The sequence below is a fragment of the Parus major genome, chromosome 1A (genome assembly GCF_001522545.3).
Source record: "Parus major isolate Abel chromosome 1A, Parus_major1.1, whole genome shotgun sequence".
Classification (NCBI taxonomy): domain Eukaryota; kingdom Metazoa; phylum Chordata; class Aves; order Passeriformes; family Paridae; genus Parus; species Parus major.
Window position 1 is genome coordinate 9,148,399 of NC_031773.1, and position 25,766 is coordinate 9,174,164.

Sequence of the window (25,766 nt, forward strand, 5' to 3'; positions counted from 1 at the left end):
TGCTATATTCTCTGCTATGAGCTAAAGAAAGCACCACAGCTTTGATTTTTATATGCCAGTTGAAAATCAGGATATTTTATAAGGAACCATTTGAAGAGCAGCTTTTTTGCTGATTAGGACTGGGTTTGCTTGCTTTTCTTTGGAAAGTTTCAAATCCATTTCTGTAGGCTTTAAAGCAGAACTCAGAGGTATTGGTTTGAAATTACCTATTACCAGTGATATTGCATTCCAAAAACAAAAAAAAAAAGGGAAAAATAAGAAAAAAAAGGACTTGATTTACAGCTTGTTTTTAAAGTGCAGGGTGTATGCTTTAGCAGAAGAAAAATATTAATAGAAGCTGTGGAAAATCTTAGAAAAATAAATTATTCAAACTAAAATTCCCGGCATCCTTTTCCTAATTTATTGATAACTGCGTTAGTTAACACAGATGTGGGTGCTTTCTATATCAAGTATACTCTTTGGATAGAGTGAAAAAACTCAACCAACAAACCAACAAAAAAACCCAAAACCAACCAAACAACAAAAACAACAACAAAAAAAAAGACACCCAAAACAAACAAAAAAAAACAAACCAAAAACAACAACAAAAAAACCCTGATTGAATAGAGTTAGTTTGAATTACAAATAGCAAACCTCTCTCCAAGAATGATTGTTTTAATGATACAATCATTTATTTACATACCAGTCCCACTAAATAAACTGTGTTTTTGTTCCAAACACATATTTTTTTGTCATAATGAGAAAGTGAATTAAGAAGAAGGTGATAAATGTTGAACCTGTCATGTGTTATGGTTTATTACAGAAATGAGAGCTGGGCACTTAACTGGGAATTTCTGGGGTCAGGAATATCTGTTTTTCTGTGCTTGAGAACAGATATATTACAAGCTGTTAGTAGCCTTTTCCCACATTTAGTAGTTTCCTTTTGTTAAGATGCTCTGCTGCTTTTCCTGCTTTTCTTGAATTCCACATTATTGATATTTTTAATTCCAGCTTCATATCTTGCTGCAAATTCTTGGATTTCTTTAGGCTGTCATATTTGTCTCCAGGAGAAAGTTATAGAGGAGAAAGAGGAAGGGTAAAGTGGGACATAAATAATACCATAAAACTCTTAAATTTCATTATATAGTATCACTTCCCCACAAATACTACATACAAGATCTAGTAATTCTTATCACTTACTTTATAGCCTAATCTCAACAAGTCTATTAAAGTGCTAAAATAATCAGTTCTATTACATGGATTCAGCAGTTCAGTTTTCAGTTATTTTACTATCTGTAGAGCGTCTCCTTTTTTTTTGTATGAGTTTATTTGTGATATATATTTGCATATACATGACTGTGTATGTGCAGAGGTGTGTGAATACGTGTGTAACTCTGCAATAAATTTATGGGTGATATTAAAACCACAGAATCATAAAATGTGCTGAGTGGGAGTGGACCCATCCGGATCATTAAGTCCAGCTCCTGACCCTGCACCATGTGCCTTTAGAGCATTGTCCAGATGCTTCTGGAACTCTGTCAGGCTTGGTGCTGTAATTGCATCCCTGGGGAGCCTGTTCAATGCTCAGCCACCCTCTGGGTGAGGAACCTTCCCTGGTACCCAGCCTAAACCTCCCCTGACACAGCTCCTTGCTTTCTTCTCGAGTCCTGCCACTGGTCACAGGAGTGAAGAGATTGGTGCCTGTCCCCCTGAATAGGAAACAGTAACATGAAACAAAAGAAAAGCTGAAAATATCTTGTCTACCTGAGTGACAGAGCTTCCAGTGATGTAATGGAGCCACTTCTGGAAGCAAGATCTGACACAAAGTCAGGTTTAGAAAGTCCGTACATTAATTGCACAGCAGGTCAAATGGGATCTAAGGCATAATTGAACTGTAACCATTTTAAAATTATAATTAACATTTCATGGTGCCTCAGGGAATTTTTCTTCTTTAAGTAAACATATATTTATTTATCATTATCTACTTGACAAAAAGAGAGGTATATAACACAATGTTATTGCCCACAGGAAATCTCAAGAGTTGGAAATTTAATTTGATATTTCTTCAAAAAGCTATCTCTTGAGATAGTAATAGCTTAAAACTACTCTGGAAAAAAAACAGATAAACCTTTCTGCAGAATACATGGTGTAGCAATTTTCTCCTTAACCTTTAAAAACAGGCCTATAAAATTTAATGTTGTGATCTCATTTCTCTAGTACCTTTTAAGAGCCTTACTTTGGAAATGGGCTGTAAACCATTAACTTTCAATCCATCCTTATTTTTATCTTTATTTTTCCATTGTAGCAGGGGGCTAGAATATGGACCTACTTTCCAAATTTTGTGCTGTTACGCCACTGAGGTCGCTTAAATGTGAACTGGTCTTATTTCAGCTTGACTTCCCCATTTTTAAAAGAAGATGAATGTTTCTTCCTGTATGCAATACCATAAAATAAGCAGGATCTCTATGACAAGTGGCAGTTTTCATTTGATTTATACCTGCATCTTTAGGTTTTTTCAAAAGTTTGGGTGGTTTTTTCCTCTAGTTTCCTTTACCCTCTTGGCTTGATGATCTAGGTGCTTCAATTTAAGAAACATTGCCTTAAATCCCAGCATGAAACAAAAGAAAAAATTAGAGACCAAACCATCAAAAAGCCCTTGTTTTTCAAAAATACCTGTGCATTTGAAATTGCCTGAAATTGGGGGACGGGGAGAATTAATGAAATGCAACTGATTGAGGAGAAAAACATTATTTATCATAAGCTATATCATAAGGTGTTTTGTATCACAATAAAATTTCATTGATTACTGAGTCTAGTAAATTGATTCTTTAGTGAACCAGTATTCATAATTTAGTGTTCAATTTTAAAGTTTCCCAATATATGTATTTCTCAAGAAGGTATAGAACATGTTAAAATATTCCATATTGGCTTCATAATATAAGCTATTTGATTGATTAAAACAAGTATTGGTACAGGACAACTTTATGAATGTAAGTTTCTGTGTAACTAGCAACATAGCATTTAGTGGAAATGTGAATTTTCTTGTATTTTAAGTTAATTGTGGAGTTGACCCAACTCATAAATGTTAACATTCACTTTGCTGTTCTTACTGTCAGAGCCCAGACCTCTGAACATTAAAATCTATTTAGTGTGTGCTAATGAGCACTGCTGCTCATGCAGCCCCACCTTAACTCTAGCAATAACTCATGAGGGTCTTTTTCCCATGTGATCCATTTTGAAAGGGACATTTTTGTTATGTGTATATTATACCTACTTTTGTTGATGTCATTCTGCTTGTTCTTATTGCAGTGTACTATAAGCACCAAGCATCAACTTTATATGCTTGCATTTATTTTTGTGTAAAAAGTCTTCTCTATGATTGGGAAATGCAATTAGAGTTGCATCTCAGAAAGGAAGTACTTGTAGAAGATATTGTCTGTGCAAATAAACCAAGAGTCATTGCATGCAAATAATGAAACTGGAAGAGAGTGTGAGGAATTTAAAGAAAATACCCAAGGAAAAGAAGAGTGTTTCCTAAAATTTAATTTCTGGATTAGTTAAATTAAATTTTGTTGCTTTCTCAATATTCCAGCTTGCTTTTTGTAACCATTGCTTCCCATGTTAGGATGTGACTTTCTATTAACAAATTTGTTTTTTCTTTGACAGCAACAATAGTGTTAAATGAGCTCAACTGGACGGCAGCGCTGGATGATGTGTTCAAGCGGAACAGGGAAGAGGACCCCACTTTATTATGGCAGGTTTTTGGTAGTGCCACTGGCCTCGCAAGGTATTACCCAGGTAACTGAACTGGCCTAGACAGCTGTCCTATGCCATATACTGTATTGAAAATATTCTGAATTATCTGTGAGTAGTGAAATTAAAACTAAAAATTGCTTTTTTACATAGGCGCAGTTTCTTTATATCAGAATTACACACTGAAGGACTGTGAAATTTTTCTGGCATAAAGCTAGTATCAGGGGTAAGGAACTGGGAGTGAAATATGTAATTGGTATTTTTTTAAGAAAGAAGAACAGAAGATTATGTTCAGCTTTGAAAAGCTGAAGAGTTTATTTTTTCTATTATTTTCTATATCTTGTGTAAATAGTCAGTTTAATCTTTGCAAGTGAGATTTTTGTAGTAGTCTAGTTTTAAAGATAGTGGCCTGGAAAGTAGACATATAATCATATTTATCCTCAGTGAAAATGTTAGTGCACCATGCTATGTTCATGTCTCTCAGAATCCACTACCTCTGATAGGTACATCTTTGCTTTTAGAGCTAAGGTCAATTCAACTGGATTATTCTATCAGGATCTGTTTCACCAGCCAAAGAATCCCATCACTTGATCACACTAATTAATTTAAATAGATCTGTATTTTACTGAATCTAGATAATAAGTAGCCTGAATTTTATTTTTGTTGTTTGCTGTCCAGTGGAAAGCCTTGTTTCACTGCAAGGCCTGTGCTGCTGCTGCAAAGTGATGCTCTTATCAATGCCTGAATAATATGTCCACTACACACAAGACAATTGTGTGAATCATGTTGACTCATGCCTAAGGAAGAATTTTGAGAACCTTTCTCTTCTGTTTACACAAGATTGTTTGTGTTTCTGAGGGCGAAGGGGATTATTCTAAAGCTGTTATTGTATCATTAGCAGGAGTGCCAGCACAGGCAGGGAAACTGCCTCAGGCTGGTTTACAGGAAGAATATTTCATAGCACTTGAATCCTATTTGTTTTGTCATGCTGCATGATCATGAAACAAATACAGGGAGATGCTGAAGAAAAAAAATACAACTTGAAAATGATAATTTATTATTTATTTTGTTTTCTGGCTCTTCCAATGCTTTTGGGATTGGTCATGTCTGGGGTCAGAATTTCTCATGGCTTACTATGTGATGTTTTTCCAGTACTGAAAAAGAATGTTTCTTAAATATATCTCTCTTTCAATCTTCTAGGAGATAATATTTCACTTGAAAATTAATCCCATATATTAAAAAAGAGATTCTTATATCTAGCTAACCTGTCTTGCTCACCAACACAACATAGGAGCCTCAAAATCTGTGTTCTTCCTTAGAACACCTATATAAACCTTAGAACCCTATATAAAATGGGAGTTTTTCTCTGTTTTGCAAGTGCAAATGTTACTTGTAAATAATTCATCTAAACACAATTTTAAATTTAGTGTAAAGCCCAGATACTTAGTGTAAAGCCTGCTATTTATTCCATAACTAAGTATTTAACAGCTGTCCAATCCTGTCAGAACATAACTTTATAATTTCCTGAGTAATTCTTAAATGTTGGACATACATACACAGGGTGGAGCAGTCTGATACTCTGTAAGTTATATGTGTTGTTTTGTGCATCTGCTTCCCATTGTAGCTCAAATTGGAAAGCCTTTTACATTTTAGATTTATAGAATAGGTCTTTGTGCAAGGTTCCCCATCTCTCTCTTGTGGTAAACTTTTTCTCAGTTTACTGATACAGCAGATGTTTTGAAAATTAATTCAGATTTCATAAGTTAAAGTGGATGCTATTCACATTTTCATTTTGAAAATTTTATTATAAATTATAAATAATTTCTTCTTTATATTGGCCTTTGGTAAGTCTTTTTCAAAGTGATAAATTTTTCCTTAGTGACAATATTTGTGAAATAATTTGGAAATTTTAAAACCCAAAATTAAAATGCATAGAGAAGTCTGCTCATTACTATCTGAAACATATTCACCCAGTCTTTCTTCACATGTTAAAAAAAAAGTTCAGTACCTCTAAACTACAAAGGGTGTTTTCAAACACCCTTTTTTGTTGTATTTAGTTTTTTGTGTTTTTTATCTGATATTGTCCCAATGCTTTTAGTCATGGGCAAAGGGCGCATCACTTCTGTTCTAAGGAGGCTCTTGGGCTGTCTTTTCCACCATAGTAACCAGCAGCAGCATGAAGGGATCTTTCTATGATCTTCCTGTAAGAAGAAAATATGTTTGAAATATGAATGTTTGAGCCACCAGCATCCCAGTCTTGCCCTGTCACTTGTGGTTACATTGTTCTCCCCACACTTGGGGTGATGAGACCACAGAATCCCCTTTCTCTTATCCCAAGTTCCAGCTACAGTCCAAATTCCAGTGAGTAACCACATTTGGGGAGGGATGGGCTTCAGTGGGCACGGAGGGACAGCTGTGCACATTTCTCAGTTGATTTTAGCAATGTTTAAGCCATTAACCATTTCAGTCTCTCACATTACAATCAATATTCTCATTAGTTTCAGTGGCAGCATATTTTTTAAGAGAAATGCTAAGCTTGGTTAATCTACTGGTGATCATCCATTTTGAAATGAAGATGCCAAGAGCAATTTTGAGATTTCTATTAGCTTCTCTATGAGCTCTGAACAAGTCAAGAGTAAGTAAACAGTAATTTAATAAGAGCTCACAGAGAAAAGCGTATATTTAGTGCATGAAACTTTAAGAAGGATGTAATACATGCTCATTCATATGTTTCAAGGCACAAATCACAAATTAGTCTTTCATCCTTTTTAAGACCAGCCCTCAGTGATCAAAGGCCTCAACAACCAAAAGGAAATTCAGAAATTAGGATACCTTGTTCCCAGGGGAGGAGAGTCGAGTTAGGTATTATTTAAACAACTGGACTCAAAGGAATACCAAGAAAGTTTGCCAGAGACACTAATCTGGGAGGACCTGTTGACTCCCTCTAGGGAAGAGAGGCCAGTTTAATACAGAATAAACAGTTGCACAAAATCTGGATATTTTATGATAATTTTGTTATTGTTGTGGTCGTTTACATTTAATGATTCTTAACTATAGTTAAAATATGTCAACTTTTTATAACAAATGAACAGAGTGACTCATAAAATTATCAAGTCATTGAAATGAAGAAATAAATATATGATAAATTTAATATTTTTAGATAATATTTAAATAAATTTAATATTATTTTAAAATATTAGAAATTTGCAGCTTTTGTCCTGCAAGCAAACAGTTTTCTGTCATTAATGCGTAACTCAAGAGTAAGAGCCAGTTTTTGAAAGTGCTGCAAAAGGAAGCTGAAATGTACTTTGTGGGGCTTTTTAATGCAAACACTACTGAAATTCAGTATTATGGAAACAGTAAACAAAACCAGAGGAATTTCTTAGGTAAAATTGTGAGTCACTAAGTTCAAAATTTGGATTTTCTGTGATAGGAAAAGAAAACACAAATGATTATAAATGTTGAAACACTTTCTCCTTAGTACTAGTAGATGTACATCTACCTGCCTAATTATTCAACTTCATATGTCTAATTCCAGAACCCCATATTGGTTTTTAAGTTGTCATTTTGAGATGACACTTGACTGATTCTAGTCCAGATAGAGGCTTTCAGTAGTTTTTAGATTCAAAATAAAAGCAGTAATCTGGCAGTGTTTTATCAAGATCATTGAAATAAGCAATTGATCCAAATCCAACTGAAACTTTTTTTTATAAATCTTGAATCCATTGCCTGTGGGCTTACACATGTAGGGTTTTGTTGGTGCTGTTTAGACAGAAAGGTATTTTAATATGGATCAGGTTTCAAATTCAATTTATAATTAACCACAGACCACTGGACAGATCTGTTGCTCAAAAATAAATTAATTTAATTAAAAGAGTTTAATATGATTTGACAGATATTAAATTACATCTTGTGAGGCATCTATCCAGGTAATTTGAATGCTAGGTTTCAGAAAGCAGCTATCTAAAAAAAAAAAATTAATATAATTATTTTGGTGGACTGTGTGGAAGTGTAGGTATAAAGTAACCAGTTCCTCTTTTAATCATGAAATTCTTTTAATTATAGACATAATTAGGCTTATAATTGCTAATCAATGTTTCATTAAAATACTGCAAAGAGAGGCATATTATTTTCACTGTAGCAACTACTAATTAAACAAACTTTAAAAACAACTTCGTTCTTATGTGTCTTTTACCAGATACCTCCTCCCTCTGTTCATTTCTCCCCAGAAATGTGCTTTTTTTTTGGTTTGTTTTGGTTTTGGTTTGTTTTTTGTGGTTTTTTTATTAGTTTTTTTGTGGTTTTATTGTTTTTCTTTGTGGGTTTTTTGTTGGTTTTTTTTTTGGTTGGTTGGTTGGTTTTTGTTTGTTTTTTTTTAATTGCAGACAGCAGACATTTATTTGCAGTTAAATATGATACATGAGGCTTTCTAGTTACAGTAATAAAGTCCACTTAAGAAAAATTGGTTGCATAGGATTACTCAAATGAAGACACAGTCCTGATTTAGATGGATGTGTAGTAAAAAAACTGTTTGATCAGCAGCACTGACTCAGCTCTCTCAGGGAAGTACACTAAATAATAATTTTCCCAAGGGTTGTACTAGAAAGGGTAATACTGATGAGGAGACTGACAGTATTGGTAATTTCAGATTTCAGCTAGTGAGTTACAAATATCTGTAACAGTGGCAGGATGGTGCATGAGTAGATTCAGCGTTTTTTATGAGGAAATTCTTAATTCTAGGCTCAGTGGGACAGTATTTGATCTGATCCAAAAAGTTGAGTCAGTTCATAACAAAAATAAAACTGAAAAAGAAATACTACCCTGTCCCCAGCTGTTCCAAATCTTCCCAATACTACCTGGAAAATTAACAAGGACCTATGGGAAGTTCAGCTGAAAACTTGTGTTCACAATATGGTATTTCTGGCAAGAGGCCTGTCTTCCAGTCTCCCCAGCTTCTGCATTGATCTGTGACTTCTCTGTTTTCTTTGTGGAGTCTTTTTGTTGGGGGTCTTTTATAGAGGAGAAAGCAGCGTCCAACCTGCAGCTCCACACCTTTCTCTTGTCACACAACCTAGACACACATACTTGTCCTCTTCATTTGACCTGTATTAGAGAAGAATTCTTACTTTAAATATGTCTGATCATGTCCTATTCACTTATATAGGTGCTTCCTAAATTCATCTGTTCCCTCAGTTTTATCTGTGTTATTAAAAGAGGGTGAGTCAGAGTTTTATTGGAGCCCTTTAGACAGCCCCACAGTGAGACTGAAGGGACAACGTGTGCTGGCAGCTTTTCCCAAAGGACAGCACTGAATGCTCTTTTCTTAAAATTCTACAAAGTTCTAAAGTTCTCCAGTTTTGTTCCAGGAGACTTTATGTTCTCCCTGACACCTGGATTACTTTGTGCTATACTGCATGTCATATATATGCTGCATGGCATATAAAATACAAGTTTTCAAAACTCTTCTGGTTAAAAAACTAAGAAAAACATCACAGTCCTCATTTTGCAGATAAAAGAACCGGTATAGAGAGATAAAATAGCTTCTTCAGTGATACTCTGAAGGTTAGATATTCAAGCCAGGGATATGTACAGCAACAATTTCTTTAATATTGAGTGTGCATTTATGTTCATTGACTCATACTTAAGTATGAGTTACCAGTCACCGGGTCTAGTAATCTCCTCTGGATGTTTGTTCCCTTTCTTTACTGTAGATTTTCTTTCTATTTGGTCTTCCTTTGTGTATCTTTAGAATAAGTAGGTATAATATGAGAGAAAAAAAATATTAGAGAAAAATCTCTTTGCATTGCTCATGCCAGTTTTTACTGGGATATTCTATGGAATTTGAGCTCATAAGATATTAAATAGAAAAATTCTCAGAAAAAGAAAGGATCACTTCAGTGATGATTTTCCAAAAAAGTAATCTTGTCCCTAAAGTCTTTAAACTTTGGTATTAAAAATATGGATAGAACAGAGCTATCTGAAAAATTATTATCTCTTATGCTTCATTAAAAAAAAAACCAAACAAAAAGCCAAACAAAATACAAAACAACCAACTTAACCTGTTTCCAGATGTTAGTCAAGCAAGTTTCACTTAGCAACTAGAGCATTCCCTGCTTAGAACAATTAATAATAGAAGAGCTTTAAAAATCAATTTCTAATAAAATAAAATGGTATCTCTCCAAATGAAGAACTTGCTGTGCACAGCTGCTCTTATGTTAACAATTAATGGCAAGCAATAGTGTTGTGGCCATGATATTGAACTCTCCAGAGAAAGTAATTACTGAGACTGATACTAAGGGACTGAAAGCCTAAAAAAATCCATACAAAACGAATCAAAAGCCTTGAAAAACTGAGAACTTCACTCTTTTTTTGCAAAAGGTTTTATATTTTATAGCTGCTCATTCCTGTTAACAGCTCAACATTTAAAGCAGCCTTTAAAGTAGACCAACAAAGTAAAACCACAAACACTTTCCTAGTAATGCAGCTTATAAATTATCAATTAGTGCAATTAGTGTGTGTGCCTTGGACACTTCTACTTTTTCATAGAAATAAGCTTCTTAGAGTGTTGTTCACTTTTTTTTTCCCTTCCTTTGAAATCTGGGAGGGAGGAACAGGAACTGACATGATTTGGATCTAAACATACCCATCATAGAATTGTTGGTGGATAAGACCTTTAAGATCTTATCTTAAAGATCTTAATCTTTTCATGATTAAGTGCAGCTATCAACCCTGCACCACCTCCACATTCACCACTAAACCTTGTCCTTAAATGCCAGATCCACATGTTTTTTGAACTTCCAGGGATGATGACTGCCACTTCCCTGCACTGCCTGTATCAATGCGTTACAACCCTTTCTGGCAAGTGTTTTTTACTAATATCCCATCTAAATCTCCACTGGCACAACTTGAGGCTATTTCCTCTCCTCTCAGTCCATTGTTACTTGAAAGACATTGACACCCATCTCACTACAACCTTGTTTCTTGATATGAAAAATCTTACAGTAAGTTCAGTTATGGCTCATTTTTCAAAACTGATGTGCTGAATTTTGCAGTTACACAAGCAGATCCACCGAGTTACAGGATAACATAATATTTCTAGTGAGACAATGAAATTACATACCACATCTCACCATGCCTTCATGCTGAAATTCATGCTATCTCTGTGTCTTTATGATACAGATTTAAATCACCAGCATTTGCTTTTATAGAAGAAAAAGAAAAACCACAACAGACCCACCAAAAGAGCTTGTTGCTTCTTCTTCTCCACCTCTGATACTCCAGCTCTCTTTGGGACATGTTTGCTAGCCCAGGTGAAACTAAAACAAGCAACACATTTAGAATGAAATTCAGTTTATACATGCAGAAAGAGAATTGTTTGCCTCTGAAATAAGATAACAGAAAGAGGTTCATTTTAAGTGGCAGACTGCAGTATGTATTGCACATTCTAATCTCTTCTGGGCTTTTTGGTACACTGGGACCAAAAATCAATAGATTTGTTTGTGTATGGACTATTCCCATATCAAATCTTTGTTTAACTGATTCGTGGTAAAACTGAGTGCAGTATTGCCCATAACATAATTATCCATTACCACATGGGTAATATGTTCAAAAAACCTCAAGATTATTATCCTCTCTTTTCTGTGTTGTGATGATGCTATGAAAGTTACAGAAGATATGGCACAGACTTGTCTATGTTAGATAGATTTTACCTGAACACATTTTAAGGTCTTGGCAATTTTCAGTCACTAGAAGACAACCACAAGGGAATGGCTGCATTCAGTCCTGACTTAACATCTGGCATGGTAGCACAGAATTGGTCAGTAACAATCTCTACCTTGGCAGGATGGGAATTAATACAGTTATTAATACAAGACAATATTTTGATACAGATATCCTGAATACTAATTACAGCAGTCAAAAACAGTTTGTGATGATTAATGTTAGGGACTTTTAAATTTATGACTGTTTCTTGTGTTTAGTTACCATGTCTCACCTTTTACTGAAAAACGTCTAAAGAATTCTACAAAATTGCTCCTGCTACACTGAAATTCAGCTGACTTCTTTCTGAGTAGAAAATTGAGGAGTGTAACATTTCTCAAATAGTTTGGGCTACCACATATCTGAATTCAGTTTTTTTTCATATAAGTTCACTAAGAGAACTATGAAATATAGCAAAGTATATGCTATAACTTGTACCTTTGCTCCATCTGAGGAAGACTTATCTGAATCTGGCTCAGGGAATTGAATAGTCCATGGTTTTGATTGTTTTGAATGTCTACATGAATACTGAGAGATACCAGATGGAGTTTGAGTCAAAATGATGCAGTCTGAGATTTGATAATTGGTATTTGTTACCTATCTTATTATCAGCTTTTAGCCTCTTTTCTCAAATGTGCTAATAATGTAAAGGGATGTAAAGCTGTTAATAATTCATCTCTGCCTCTCTGTTTCTTGCACATGCATACCTAACCAGTAGAACAGGGCAGAACTTTCAGGAGAGTTTCCCTCATGACACTCACCTATGCCTCTGGAATCATCTCATGAATTCAGAATGGGAGGTTGTAGCCAAGGTCTCCCTTTCCTAACAAATATTTTCATTTACTCTCTACCATGTGATAGTCTCTATAGTGTATTAATTGGTTCTGCTTGTAATCAACAGACCTGAGGATTTCTACTCTAAATGTACAGAAATAACAGAAAAATGTGGCTTACTCTTGCTTGAATTATATCCAGTCCTGTATCTCAATAATGCAAACAGAAGTGGGAGGGTTATCAAACCAAATGAATAATTTATAAAGTATCAAATCTATGCACATGCCAAACAAGAAAATCACCAAAAGGGAGCATGAGTAAAGCCTAATGTATGCACCAGAGAACTGTGCAGTGTTGGCATAGTTCAAAGATACTCATATGAAACAATGAACTGTGGTGAGGCTGATTTCTGGAAGATATTGGTGAACCAGGTTCCAAACCACCTTATAAAAATGTAATAAACAATAGATTATATAAACAAAACTGTAAATCTCAAAATCCTTGATCAATTTTAGTTTCTGAGGGAAAAGTGTGATCATATTTTTTGTGTGCTTTTCATTTTGCTTGTATTTTAGACCACATAATAGCTTTTGTCAGTAAGATATAAGCCAGTTTCCCCACATGGCTTTATAATGTATCCTATATATGGACCAAAAAAGCAACACATCTCTTTCATTGGTCTCCAGGCCTTCTAATTATTTCCTGTATAATTATAAATGCATACTTACTTAGTTTTCCAAAGAAAATATTTATCATCTTTCAAAAAGGTTGTTTTAAAAAATATTAAATTAGTATAAATTAAAATTAATCAGTAGAGATCAAATATCGTAAGGGAATTTAGTTTCCCATTAAAAACAATTTCTATAATATCCATAAATACCCATAATTTTACTAAAACCAGTGAATACATTTCAGGCCATTCAAAGCTGTCTAAAATTAAAAATGTTATTCCAGACAGAGACTAGGATGAATGCATAATTTATTCATGTTAATTATTGAGGTTGAAGAGGGAATTCAGCACTTGAGTGTGAATGAAATTTTCGATACTAAGGGCTGAGTCCTTAGTTAGGTTATGCAGAGCCTTGCAGAGGCTTTCTACTAGATTATATAAATTGTTGTAGAAACCATCAGAAAGATCAATAGAACAAGTTTTCTCATTATACATTATAGATCTTAATTAGTGTATGATCCAGCAGCCATTAGTATCCTGATAAACCGTGCAGTCATGGAAACTTAAGCATGTAGAAGCTTGTTAAATTTTTCTGGAAAGAAAATAATATATTTATTAGGGAAAAAACCCAACTTATTGACATATGGAACAGGAAATGGTGGTTTAACAGCATGGTAATAAACAACGCTTTTAAAGACCTTCTCCAGATATCCCTGAGGCTGCTGAGTCATTCCAGGACTGTGTGTAGTGAAAGAGCCATGCTAATGAGCACAAAGTGGAATTTAGTTGTTGTGTTCACCACTGTGTCTATCTACCCAAAACAAAAACTGTTAGCATTCACAGCAATCTGCAGAAGGAGCAGGCAGGCTGTAAGCAGTGTGCTGAGTGGCTTCTGCTCAGTTTATTTTGTGTGTAATTGGACTGTTACTGGAGTTTTTAGCCTAGTTCTGCTGAATGGCTTCCTTTCCATTGTTCTTTTTACCTTCTAATACAGATGTAGCCAAAAAGGGACAGTTTGGGCCTCACTGCAATTCAGGCTGTTACTGAAAAGCTATGGTATAACTGAGAACTTTGGTTTAACCAAAGGAATTCTGCTGTAGATTAGTTTGGAAAAAAAAAGTCTTCATAGCCTTCATGTCACTGTCTCAACTAGAAGTTTTGAGCACCCTCTCTATATCTAAAAAATAAAATCAAATAAAAGAAGGAATGTTGAAATGTGTTGTGATTTTTATTCCAGTTAAAAACCCATCAAGTGTTTTTTATACAGTCGTTTGGTGCTTTTTGAAATACTAGGGGAAGTTTCAGGCATTTAAATTTTGTTGTTAAGTGTTTAAGTTGGTATAAATTTTGCCTCTTCATATTTCTGAAAGATTTACCACATGCTGTTTGGTCTAAAGGCCCTTATTTCTGAAGGGCTTTCTGTCAAGAGAACTGGTGATGGTGTCAAGGGTGTGATGTGCTTACCTGTCAGGTGGTAATACATTAACTTGTGTTTGTAGCTCTCAAATTTTACTGAAAAAAAGTAGCTGAATTATTTCTCATGGTTTTCTGTTGCACAGCTGAAATGAAATCTTAACCCATATTTCTGTAAATGTTAGTTTAGCACTTAGAAAAATTGCCCTGTAGTTTAAAGTAGGATGTGAAGATTGTGATATGAGATGAATTCTAGCTAAATGTTTCTGTAGGTAATTTATGTTAGCTAAAGGGCCATTCTGTCATTCTGTCTGTACTACATTGATTCACTTTTAAATGATTATCTCTGTCAGCATCCACTGTCACAGTACTATATGATGATGTTAGAAGGGCTCTTCTTCAGCTCCTGCATTCATATTCTCTTTGAACCACCATCCTTTCGCTTTACAGAATGCACTTACGGAGTTGAACTTATCTTTTGTGTGAAATAAAGTAACATTACAAGTGTAAATTGAATTGTCTCTGTTATTTTGAAATAAATCCAGATCATAAATTGAGATAATTCTCTGTTTATGAAGGCTGTCCAAAATACATGTCAATTAAGAGGGACATATGTGGTAGGGCATAGCCTTTTTACTGACTGGCACTGAAAAGGCTGGAAGTTCTGGCAAAGATAAGGCAGCCTTGGTCAGTACCTGGAATTATATTTGCTATTTTACCTAAACCACTCATAATGCAAACTGAAACAAACACATTGCATGCAGATTATTCAAGTCTCAGGGAAATGTATATGAGAGATGGATTTTGATACGGAATTATTGTGGAAAGGATAGCCTGGACAGAGATAAATCCATCACTGAACATGTGCTCAGTGGTTCATTGGACATGAATCTTGTAGGATCATAAAATTCTGGTGAATTTTAGCTGTGTATATCTAACTAACGATACATAAGTTAAAATTTTGACGTATATCTATGTCAAACAATTAAATTCTCTTATTCCTGAGAATTTCAAATGCTTTCATCCTGTCAGGTCCCAAAGGACCTGTCAGGTGGTCTAGTCTGAAATCACAAACAATACTGGTATAGATTTTAAGGTTCTCCTGGTATGCAACAATACACAGTGTTCTCTGTGGATGCTAAATGTGGGTTACACTCAGCTGAAAGGGTGCACTGAGTGATAGGCCAGCTCATGGTTTGGTCTCTTAGGAAATGGTTCATTCTGTAAAGTCAAAAATAGGCAGCTACTCAAAGCTGATGGCTTATTTTATATTCATGGGTAGAGATATAATTCTTCCATTTTCTCTTAGGTATATGATTTTTCAGGAAGAATCCTGGACCTGCCTATATATTTCTTTATTTCCTATACAGAAAATTGATTGATGTCAGGAAATAGCTCCCCCAAGGCTGTTGGCATACAGTGAGAGAACAAATTGCGGAACATTATCTCGTTCCCTGTAACTTTTCACATTTTTATTTGTGTTCATTAAGCTGTCACATGGTTTTGAAAGGCTCTTTTCACTTTTCAGTAAGGAAATAATTCCTGCCCTTGATGAAAATTATTATTAGGTAAAACCTAGATTAAACACTTGATAAAGGTCATCATTCTTAGCATTTTCTTTTCAGAGACATAAATATTGACATCTCTTTTTTTCCAGAGAATATGCTATTTTCATGTTACTTTTCTAATCTGCATTTTTAGGTAAAGCTCTTGTTTCAGTGTTATTATCACTACAATTATTTAGGCTCATAACTGAGATAGCAATGTATATACAGCAATAATTAACTTTTTTTCAAGTTAAGTAAATTTTAAAAAAGTTGTTTCACTATCTGAAGTTTTGTGGTTGGTTGAATTTTTGGTTCCACTGAAATCAGTGGTCAGTTATAGCCAGTAACTTTCTTCAACACACTTGGCCATATATATTCATAGTACATATACATAGAAATGTACATATACATATACATATATGTGGTTTATTGTGTTGTATTATATGGTTATATGTATAAAGTGTCTAAGTATTTCAACAACATTACACAAATACAGACTTTTTTTACCCATATGAAATGTTGATATACTGTGAAAAGTTTATGGTACCGATTCATTACATTGTTGTAATTAAAACACTTGAGATGAATTTTTATATTATTTTATTTTATTTTTTTTCTTTTTAGCTTCCCCATGGGTAGATAAAAGTCGAACTCCTAACAAAATAGATCTGTATGATGTACGCAGAAGACCATGGTAAGCCTTCTTTTTAAAGGTTTGGTGTATATATATATATATATATATATATATACAAATCACTTGCTTTCTAAATATTACTGTAAAAATCTTGTTTTCCACTTTGTTTTTAATGGTACTTAATTTTAGATATTATTCTTTTCTTTTTAAAACTAGTTAGTTTTTCTAAATAAACAATTTTCAAATTATACTCCTGGTTATGCAATATCTGTTACAGTTGTTATACTATTGGATTACATAGACTTTTCATAAGAGGATAACTATCAAATAAGTATAAGACAGTTAAAACTCTGATTTTGTGCCAAAATCAGTTATAATCCAGAGTATTATACTGAACCATTCTTCTAGACTTTTGCAAATATTTAAAAAAATGTCTCAGTGGTTTAGACCAGCAATAAAATCACTAGTTGTTTAAAACATGGGAGAGCAGTGGGATTACTTCTTATGATTTTTTTATGTAAGCCTCTCAAGACATAAAGCATTTTGATACTTGGATATAGTTGGATATATTTTTTTCAAAGGACTAAGTATTTCTGCCTAAGCTGGGCTGAGTAATAATTCATCTGTCATCAAGATCTTTAGCTCTGAAATAGCATTCCTGCTTTTCAGTTATGTGATAACAGTGAATTTTGATATCCTACGTCCAGACTACCTTAATGTGGTTTAGACTTACTCAGGAGACACAGCAAGAGGGGAAATGACACCAAGGTTTTGAATTAGCTACAAGAGGATTTTGTTGGTTCAGCTAGTTTGAGTTTATAGACCACAGTGTGTCTTCCATCACACACAAAAAAAATGTCTATGCAAATTTATGTGCTTCATACCATTTATATATTTCAGGTATATCCAAGGAGCTGCTTCTCCCAAGGACATGCTTATTTTAGTGGATGCGTAAGTGTTTAACGTCTGAATATTGACATTAGCAGGATAAAAGTACTTTGATACACGGAACAAATCTCAGTCTGCTGAAAAAGAGGGAATTAACAGGTCTTTGTATGCAAGTTTCAAAAATCTTGGTATGAGCAAAATAAATATATAATTGAAAATAGTTACAAAAATCCCAAACCACACATGAAAATTATTTAAACTGGAGGCAAGGAAATGTTTTTTTAAAATCACTTCAATATTTTTCTGTTTTCAACTTACTAATTACTGGAGCAATCAAGTTAATGTTTCTCATGTGCATGCCAAGAATTTTTTTAAAGCACAAACCTACAAACAAATAACTAGAAGCATTACAATAGATGTGATAATGATTTAATGAGCCTGAAAGATAAGAATGTGTGTGGACTGTGTGGTTTTTTTTACAATACAGATTTAAAAATTGCCAAATTTTGCTGCTACAAAGCATTGCTAGAAAGCAAGCAAAGAAATGAATAAAAGCTTGCTCTCTGCTTCAGCAAGGCTTCCGTGGTGTAGGCAATGTTGAGGGACTGAAGGGAGCATTGAACCTGACGTGTCAGATTGCTTTGTGCTGAAAAGCTTCTCAGGCACAGAATTTGCATTTAATGTTTTTACTTATGGTGAAGTGCTTTCATATCAGCAGTGAGTTTTATCAACATTTGTTATTTCTTCACTTCAGCTTAGGTTTTGCCTTGAATCAAAGAAGCTGTCATTTGCATCTCTGGAAATCCAGAGCTGTAAATCTGTGTGTAGGAGTATAAAATGTTTAGATAATTCATTGTCTGAAGGTGGTAAACTGAGATTTCTTGAAAAGGAAATGAATAAAGGATGTAGCATTATGACCTCATCTAAGGTACAGGACAGAAACTTTGTATGCCAGTTTTGGACTTACTTTAATAATTATAAATAGTTTAATAACATTAATGATGAGCTGGAGAATTCAGAAATTAAATTGAAAATTTTAGTGTGAATATTGGTGGGAGTTCTGGTGGGTGCTCTGTATTTTCTTTTAATGTTTTACATAATATTTGCTGAATTCAACTTTTCTATTGTGGGTTTTTTTAGGAGTGGGAGTGTCAGTGGATTGACCTTGAAGCTGATCCGCACATCGGTCATTGAGATGTTGGAGACCTTGTCTGACGATGACTTTGTGAATGTAGTTTCTGTGAGTATCTGTTCTTTCCACAAAATTTGCATTGTCAACAAAGCCAAAAGCAAATTACTTTTAATACCAGATGTGAGACTTGAAAGTTAAGCTGCAAAGAGACTTAAAATATATTGTTTTCTTATAAAATAAAATGTATGTCCTAGATTTGATATTATATATACATGTGAGTGAAGGGCAAAATGAAAAGTTCATTTAAATGAACTCCTGCATAGCCAAATTCTCCTTTCCAATATAATTCTATAGTCTGTATAAAACCTCTCCCATTAGATTGCTATATGGAAATCCTCTTGAAATAATTGCTGGTTCCCAGACTTTCTACAGAGAAGATATTTGGATTGCTCATGTTGTTTGATGCATAATGACAGTAGATGTGAAGCCACATATCTGACCTCCCAAAAAATGTTTCTGAGAAGTTCTACAGTTCTTTGCCACTTGATGGGTGGCAAAAGAGTTTTTCTCATAATAAATAATGAAATAGAAGGAAGAATCCATGAAGAAGGTATGGGAAATTTTCCATTTTCAGGTGAATACCTTGGATCTCATGTTCTAGCCTTAGGCAAAGCTTTTTAAATTTTTTTTATTAAGCTGTTCAACTGTAGAGTTTTGATTCTAAGGATTTAGGACATATTCTTAAAAACAAGAGACAGCCTCAGTGAGTAACTGGAATTATTTTGGAGATAATTTCCACTTGTAGAGTCATGTTGTAGCTAGCCTAAGGGAGAAAGACCTGAAATATAAGTAAAAGAAATCTTTTTATAAACCACTTATTGCTTCATCGTTTGCTGACAGTCTAGCTAGAACTTTCTGTAAGGAGCAGACAAGCACTTACTCCTGATGGTGTTTCCTTTGTTAAAGTTTTTAATAGTGGATAACACCATTTTCCTTGGTCTAAATTGCAGTGATAAATCAAAACAAACCTCTAATGTTTTTTATTATTGTTATTAACGGAAATAAGCTTCTCGGTAATGGTATTGGGGAGCTGAGATCTTCCTCGTTTCACCAATTAAAAAAAAAAACCAAAAACACTTGTAATCCTAAATGGATGGAAATTGATTACTGTGTTCAGTGGAACTGTGCCAGCTTTCACTGCTGGAAAATCTGGACCCTCTACTTCCTCTTGATTTACACATATTTCCAAACTGTTTTGTTACATTTGCTCCAAGATGGCCAGAAATAGTGTATTTTAATGCTAAGCCTTCCCTAGGCTGTATTTTATTAGCTAAACTTCACTATTATTCTAATGAGGCCTCAAGGTTGGGATTTGTGTCAAAAAAGGACCAATAATCTTTGAATATTTTCTACAGCATATTTCCCCAGGGGTTTGTTCTTATAATATATAAGGGCCATTTTTTCCCTTTGAATGAACTTTAGAGGCTCACATCAGAAATTTGATTGCAGAACCAAAGAGGACATTTTGGTCATGTTGTTTTCATCATCATCATCATCATCATCACATGCCTGTGAGGGCAACAATCACAAAAATGTCCATAAAAGAACAGGGCATCTCTAAAATTTTATGAAGTTCTATTTGGTGTTGTACCCTTATAATTTACAAGTCTTTATTAAAAGTTTTCAGTATTATAATTACTTTTGTATAACCTGTGCTTGCCTGTATTCAGATGATTTATTAATGGAATTGTGGTGGAGGAGTAATGACATATATATAAAATATTTTATTTCTCTAATAGACAGGAAGTCATAGCTATAGATAGGAAACAAATGGTTGTACTACTATAAGGTATTCTGTAAGTAGCAGGAGTGAACACAGAAGTTTGGTCCTTGAAGATTTTTTTTTAATATTTCTTTTGTTTTTTAAGGATTTGTTAGAATCAGTTTAACAGTTGGACTAGATAATCTTCAAAGTCTTTTTCAACATAAATGATTCTATGGGTCTGTCATCTTGATTCACAAATATTCCATAATGGAGTAGGTATACCTGAATTTCAACTCTGGTGTTTTCTTAGTAAAATCAACACACAAAATATCAACTTAAACATTTTGTTCTAGTTGAAATAAATACAACTAATTCTATATTTTTTTTTAAATTTATACAATATATTGCATGTTTTTGCTTAAGAACATTATCACCTGAAGCATCCCAATATTAGACATGACAGGCTAATGGAGAAGTCCAAAAAGCTAGGTGAAAATGTTCAGTTAATGCAACATTAGCATATGGATGTATGAACACCAACACTAACTGGAAGTTCTATACAATTTGTCTTTCCCTCATGGATCTTTTGGCCTAAAAAGTGACAGTTGTTTTATGGCTTGTTAGCTTTAATAACCATGGAGTCTTTGGTCTGGGGTTTTGAGTTAACTAGAGAGCTGTTTCAGTGCTAACCTCTGCCAAGATGTTGTCCCACAAAGCCCACATGCACAATGATTCCTGCCCACAACTGAAAGATGTGGATTTGAGTTCATGTCAATCACTTCTTAAAAGTGACAGGAGGATTTAACAAGCTGTGCCTTGTATATGATGAAATCCTAGAGAAAAAAACCCTTAAAGTAGATGTACTAAAAACATTAGTTCTACTGAATAAACATAGCTCCTGCATTTAATTCCAGGGAAAGAAAGGTTGAAAGAACTATTGAGTGGTAAGAAGATAGCCAGGGGTTAATATATCATGGTTCCCTTTGGGATTTGCATGTTCCTTATCTGAAGTGCTATTGTTGCAGGGAGGAAACCTGCTGTTTGAAAGGGCTTAAATGTATGAGTTATACAGCTGTTTTCCCACTAATCCGGTTATAGGCTTTGATAGCAGCGAGCGGTAGATGATAGGGGCAGCAATTCTATCCCAGCACGTCGTGATTTAGTGACTTGGTTTCAGATGTTGACACAGAGAGTGTAATTTGTTTGTGATTGTGGGTAGTGTGCAGGAGAAATGGATTTCAAATCTGCAGAGGTGCAGAAAGCCACACAAAGGAGAAACCTCCCTTACAGCAACAGATGTGTTAAAGGTCAGGAGCTGTTGTACTTTTTAAATTCACTTAGCCTTTATAAAAATTCAAACTAGTATTTACTGTTTAGGAACTGGAAATTAAATGTCATGAGCATACAAGATAGAACAGAATCATATTGTGGGAAAATTGAAAGCTCATCTCCTGCTTTTGTGCAGTTCTGCACATTGAGTAAACTCATAGGGAAGGTGATTTCTGCATGAATAGATTTCAAAGAAAAAACTATGCACCCAGCCTACAATATTATTTTTGTGGATAAAAAAAATCTGTGGATGATACACCTCTTTTCCCATTGATTTTTAATAGCAGTTTTGCATGTAATTCTACAGCTCAGTGGTTGCAAACCCGTTTACATTGTCTCTCTTACTTCTAAGTTGGAAGAATCTTTACACCTTCCTAATTGAAATATTTAAATATGGTAACAGAGGGAAAAGAAAGTCTTGTCATAGTCTTTTCAATATATCAAAGGACTCCTTTCCCTTTTTGCTACATGATCCATCCTGTATTCTGCAGTTCATATTGCACCTATATTATCTTAAACACAGAGATGTTCCTTTCATTCTGGGAACTACTTTCTTAAGTTTATTTTAAAAAATTAACATCCCATGGGTGGAAATCTTAGCCTGAAGTCTTATTGAGGGGAGGAGGATGCTGGATTCTACAGCTGGGTAGCATGTCATGCTTTTACTATCTTTGCCAGAAATTTTAGCTTTGTGGGTGTACTTCTGTTTGGTTGGCAAAAACTTGAAGAATTTTATTTTAAAATAACTTAAACTTTGTTTCCTTTAGTATTTCAATGTAATGTTTTTAGGGGGCCTGAAATTAAATTGCATACTCAAATGGTACAACAGGGTTTTTTTATTGTGTTTTTTTGAATTTTGACCCAGAAAAATGCAGCTTAGTTTTTCCAAAAGCATCACTACTTGAGGGAGAAATTAAACATGATCATGGTATCAGTGGCACTGAAGTATTTCTGTTGGTGGTTCTAGAGGAAATCAGGAGGACTCCTATATGAAGGGGTTTTCCCATGTACTTTGTTTCTTACTTTTTCATTTTCCTTAATAGACAAGACTGAGGGGAAAATTTAAAGATGCCTGACATATTTTCTATTATTTGACAAATAAAAAACTAGATAGTCAGGTTCCCTCTACAGTAAGTATGTCTGCATAAGAACCTCTCTTAGTGATTTAATTCTGAAGCATTTCATGTGGCTGCAATTAACTGTACAAGCTCCTCATCATCATAGCTGTGTGAGGCAGTAAACAAATACATGTAATTCCTTTTTCTTGGCAGGGTACATGGTTTGTTTTTTTTTTTCAAACACTGAAAAGTGATAGAAGGGCAAGATTAAGTCTGAGTGTTGAACTTCCTGATTCTCTTAACAGCAATCCATCTAACTGACCTTGCAGTTTGTCTTAAATTGAATAGTTAATTTTCAAGAAAAGGGGAACAATGATGGCTGCAGATAAACACATCTTTGTAGCAATGTTCCTTAATGGAAAATCATTATCATTCCCTAATGGTAGGTCATTATCTTGTGTCTTCCATATTCAAGGAGCAAGTGAATTAAATGTGTTTTTTTTCATACAGGTATATTTAATAAGCACTGTAGGTGCAGGGTTAAAAAAAACCCAAGGAAGTTATGATCAAAATCTAGTATTTAATTTATTCATTGCTAATAATTTCAGGTAGAGGAAGGCTATGTATCCATGGAAATATATGTAGAGGAAATATATCTGAAGGACACGTTTAGCAAATGTAATGAAGAAAAGCATTCTGCAAGTAACAATGAAGAAAATTTGGAAATTATGGAAACCAAGGCATTATTAAGAAGTTGGAAAGAAATTTCTTTTTAGCAGCAGGAGTTACAGTACTATAAACAGCATCATGTAATGTATTGTAGAATTATGTTTCTTTTTACCTTGTCTCCAAAAGGAAAGTCAAGAAAGGAGTCAGTGAAGACTTTTAACAGTAAAAGTCTTTCAGGTGGGGCTGGAGTTGAGAGGAAAATTATGGTAGGGAGGATATTATATTAGCTGACTCTTTTGAAATGAGGTTAACTTCAGTGACACCCTGATCCTCAGGAGAGCAAATTACACAGTTTGTTGTCAAGAAAAAGAAAATTGAGGGACCACTAGGACTTGAGCTTCTTTCAGTCTTCATCTGACATGATGAACTAGAAATGCTTGTACAGCTTCAGTGACAGGGCTAGAGGTAACTTTTCATCTAAATAGTGTATGGATTGATGGTTCCCTTTCCCTCCTGGAAGGCAAATTATAAGTGTTTGAACTCAGATTTTGCCTGTATGGCTCCTTTGTTGTGGCCGAATACTGTTACATGTGTGTGGAAGAGATCAGTAATTTAATACAAAAAGGATTGGCTCAAATTTTACAAAAAACATTGTAGGTGTCTTCTCTGAGGACTGAAAGTGTTTTACAGGTGATTGCTTAGCTCTAGAAAGCATTTTCTCACACACCTGAGTGCATCATTTGAGAAGCTGTGTTTGAGGCATGCTCTCAAACTCACAGAATTTGAGGTTTTGTTTGGTTGTTCTGGGGTACAGAAATAAATCGTCTAATTAATGACTGATGTCATCACGGATGAGAAGTGCTGTTTCTGGGGAAACTCTTGTATCCATAGGTTCTCAAACCTGTCAGATAAAAACACTGCAAGAAGCACTAGTTGAAGCCAAATAAATTTGAATGGCATATAACTAGTTAAAATGCCTTTTAAAATTCCATGGAAAAATGCTTGTTCTCTTCATATCAATATTTAATTCCTTTCTGGAAGATGCACTTTAAGTAAACATCTACCACTAAATGTAATTCTTACAGTTTACTGCAGAAGTAGCCAAGGGAATTTTAATGATCAGTGATAGGTGGATGGTGAGACAGTATGCAAGAGGTCAGATTGGATTGTCTCATTGCTTCTTTTAGCCTTAAATCAAGCATATGTGAAGATTTTGGTTGGTTGGTTGATTTTTTTTTCTTTTTGTTTTCTTTTTGTTTTGTCCTGAAAACTTAAATATTTGTCCCAACTAGTTCATCAACCTTAGTCATTAATGGACTGGAAAGTACTTCATGACCCTGGTGTGATACAAATATTCAAAATAGTAAATATTGCAAAGCTTTCATCTTTGCAACCAGGAAATACATACCAATTACTTTTATATTTTCTCTATATACTTAACAGTTTCTCTATGTCTATCTAGCAAAAGGCACATTCAGTATTTAAGCATTCTCTTATCCTTAAAATAAAATTTTCTTGTTAACTTCATTTTAACAAGCCCTACTATATTGTCTGTGCAATAAGTCCAAATGACAAATACTTGCATAAAGCAGACATATACAGAATAGTTTATGACAGAGGGGTGAAAATGCAGTGTTACTTTTCCATCCAGTGATGATATTCCTTTTGGTACTTGCTTGCATTTCTTCTGGAATATCTGGCTTAAAACAATAATGTCAGTGTGTAAAAACCAATATAACATAAAAATCATGTCAGTTCTTCTCTCTCTGAGAATTACAGCTCAAACCAGGACCATCTCCAGAAGCCAAATTGCCACATTCACCTCAGAACTGTGCTAGGCCTTTGTAACACCACAGCCAGACAGATCCCACACAGAAACTTCTCATGTTTTTATTCAAAGACCATCTGGACATACCTGATATATTGCTACAGGATTTAGAAAGAAATAATGTGTTTCAACAATTTTTTCTTAATTTCTCATTTAAACTGAGCCTCATATTGCTACAAATAGACTTGACAAACCTTTAGAATCTTAAGGTTTTTTTTTTCTTTTAGAATGAAAAAATCTAAAAAGGCCAAGCCTTTTAAACTCTGGAATTCATTTGTTTATACATCTATTATTTTACCTGCAAGGGGAAAGCATATTATTGCAGATTCAACATCCCAAGAGAGCTGAGCTCTGTGCCATGTCTCCTACCAAATGTCTGCCCAATGGGTGCAGTATATAATGGAGCACATGTATATATACACGTACATACATAGCATATATTTATATATATGTAAATAAGGTCGTCCACACAGGTTGCACAAACAAATGCAGAGCATTCATGTGAACAAACATATGAATTTCATTATTAGAGACCTCTAGGACCAGCACCTCTGTTTTACACAACTTTT

General features: G+C 34.4%; 1 protein-coding gene across 8 annotated transcripts in view; it reads left to right on the forward strand.

Annotated features, from left to right (window-relative positions):
* The window catches only part of CACNA2D1 (calcium voltage-gated channel auxiliary subunit alpha2delta 1), a 357,726-nt gene that overhangs the window by 241,227 nt on the left and 90,733 nt on the right, over positions 1-25,766 (forward strand). For all 8 annotated transcript variants that reach the window (XM_033514368.1, XM_015628094.1, XM_015628095.1 and 5 more), the window contains exons 7-10: positions 3,646-3,777; positions 16,519-16,588; positions 17,429-17,479; positions 18,557-18,656. In XM_033514368.1, coding sequence (XP_033370259.1) covers positions 3,646-3,777; positions 16,519-16,588; positions 17,429-17,479; positions 18,557-18,656 — 353 coding nt within the window. The remainder of the gene's footprint in view (positions 1-3,645; positions 3,778-16,518; positions 16,589-17,428; positions 17,480-18,556; positions 18,657-25,766) is intronic.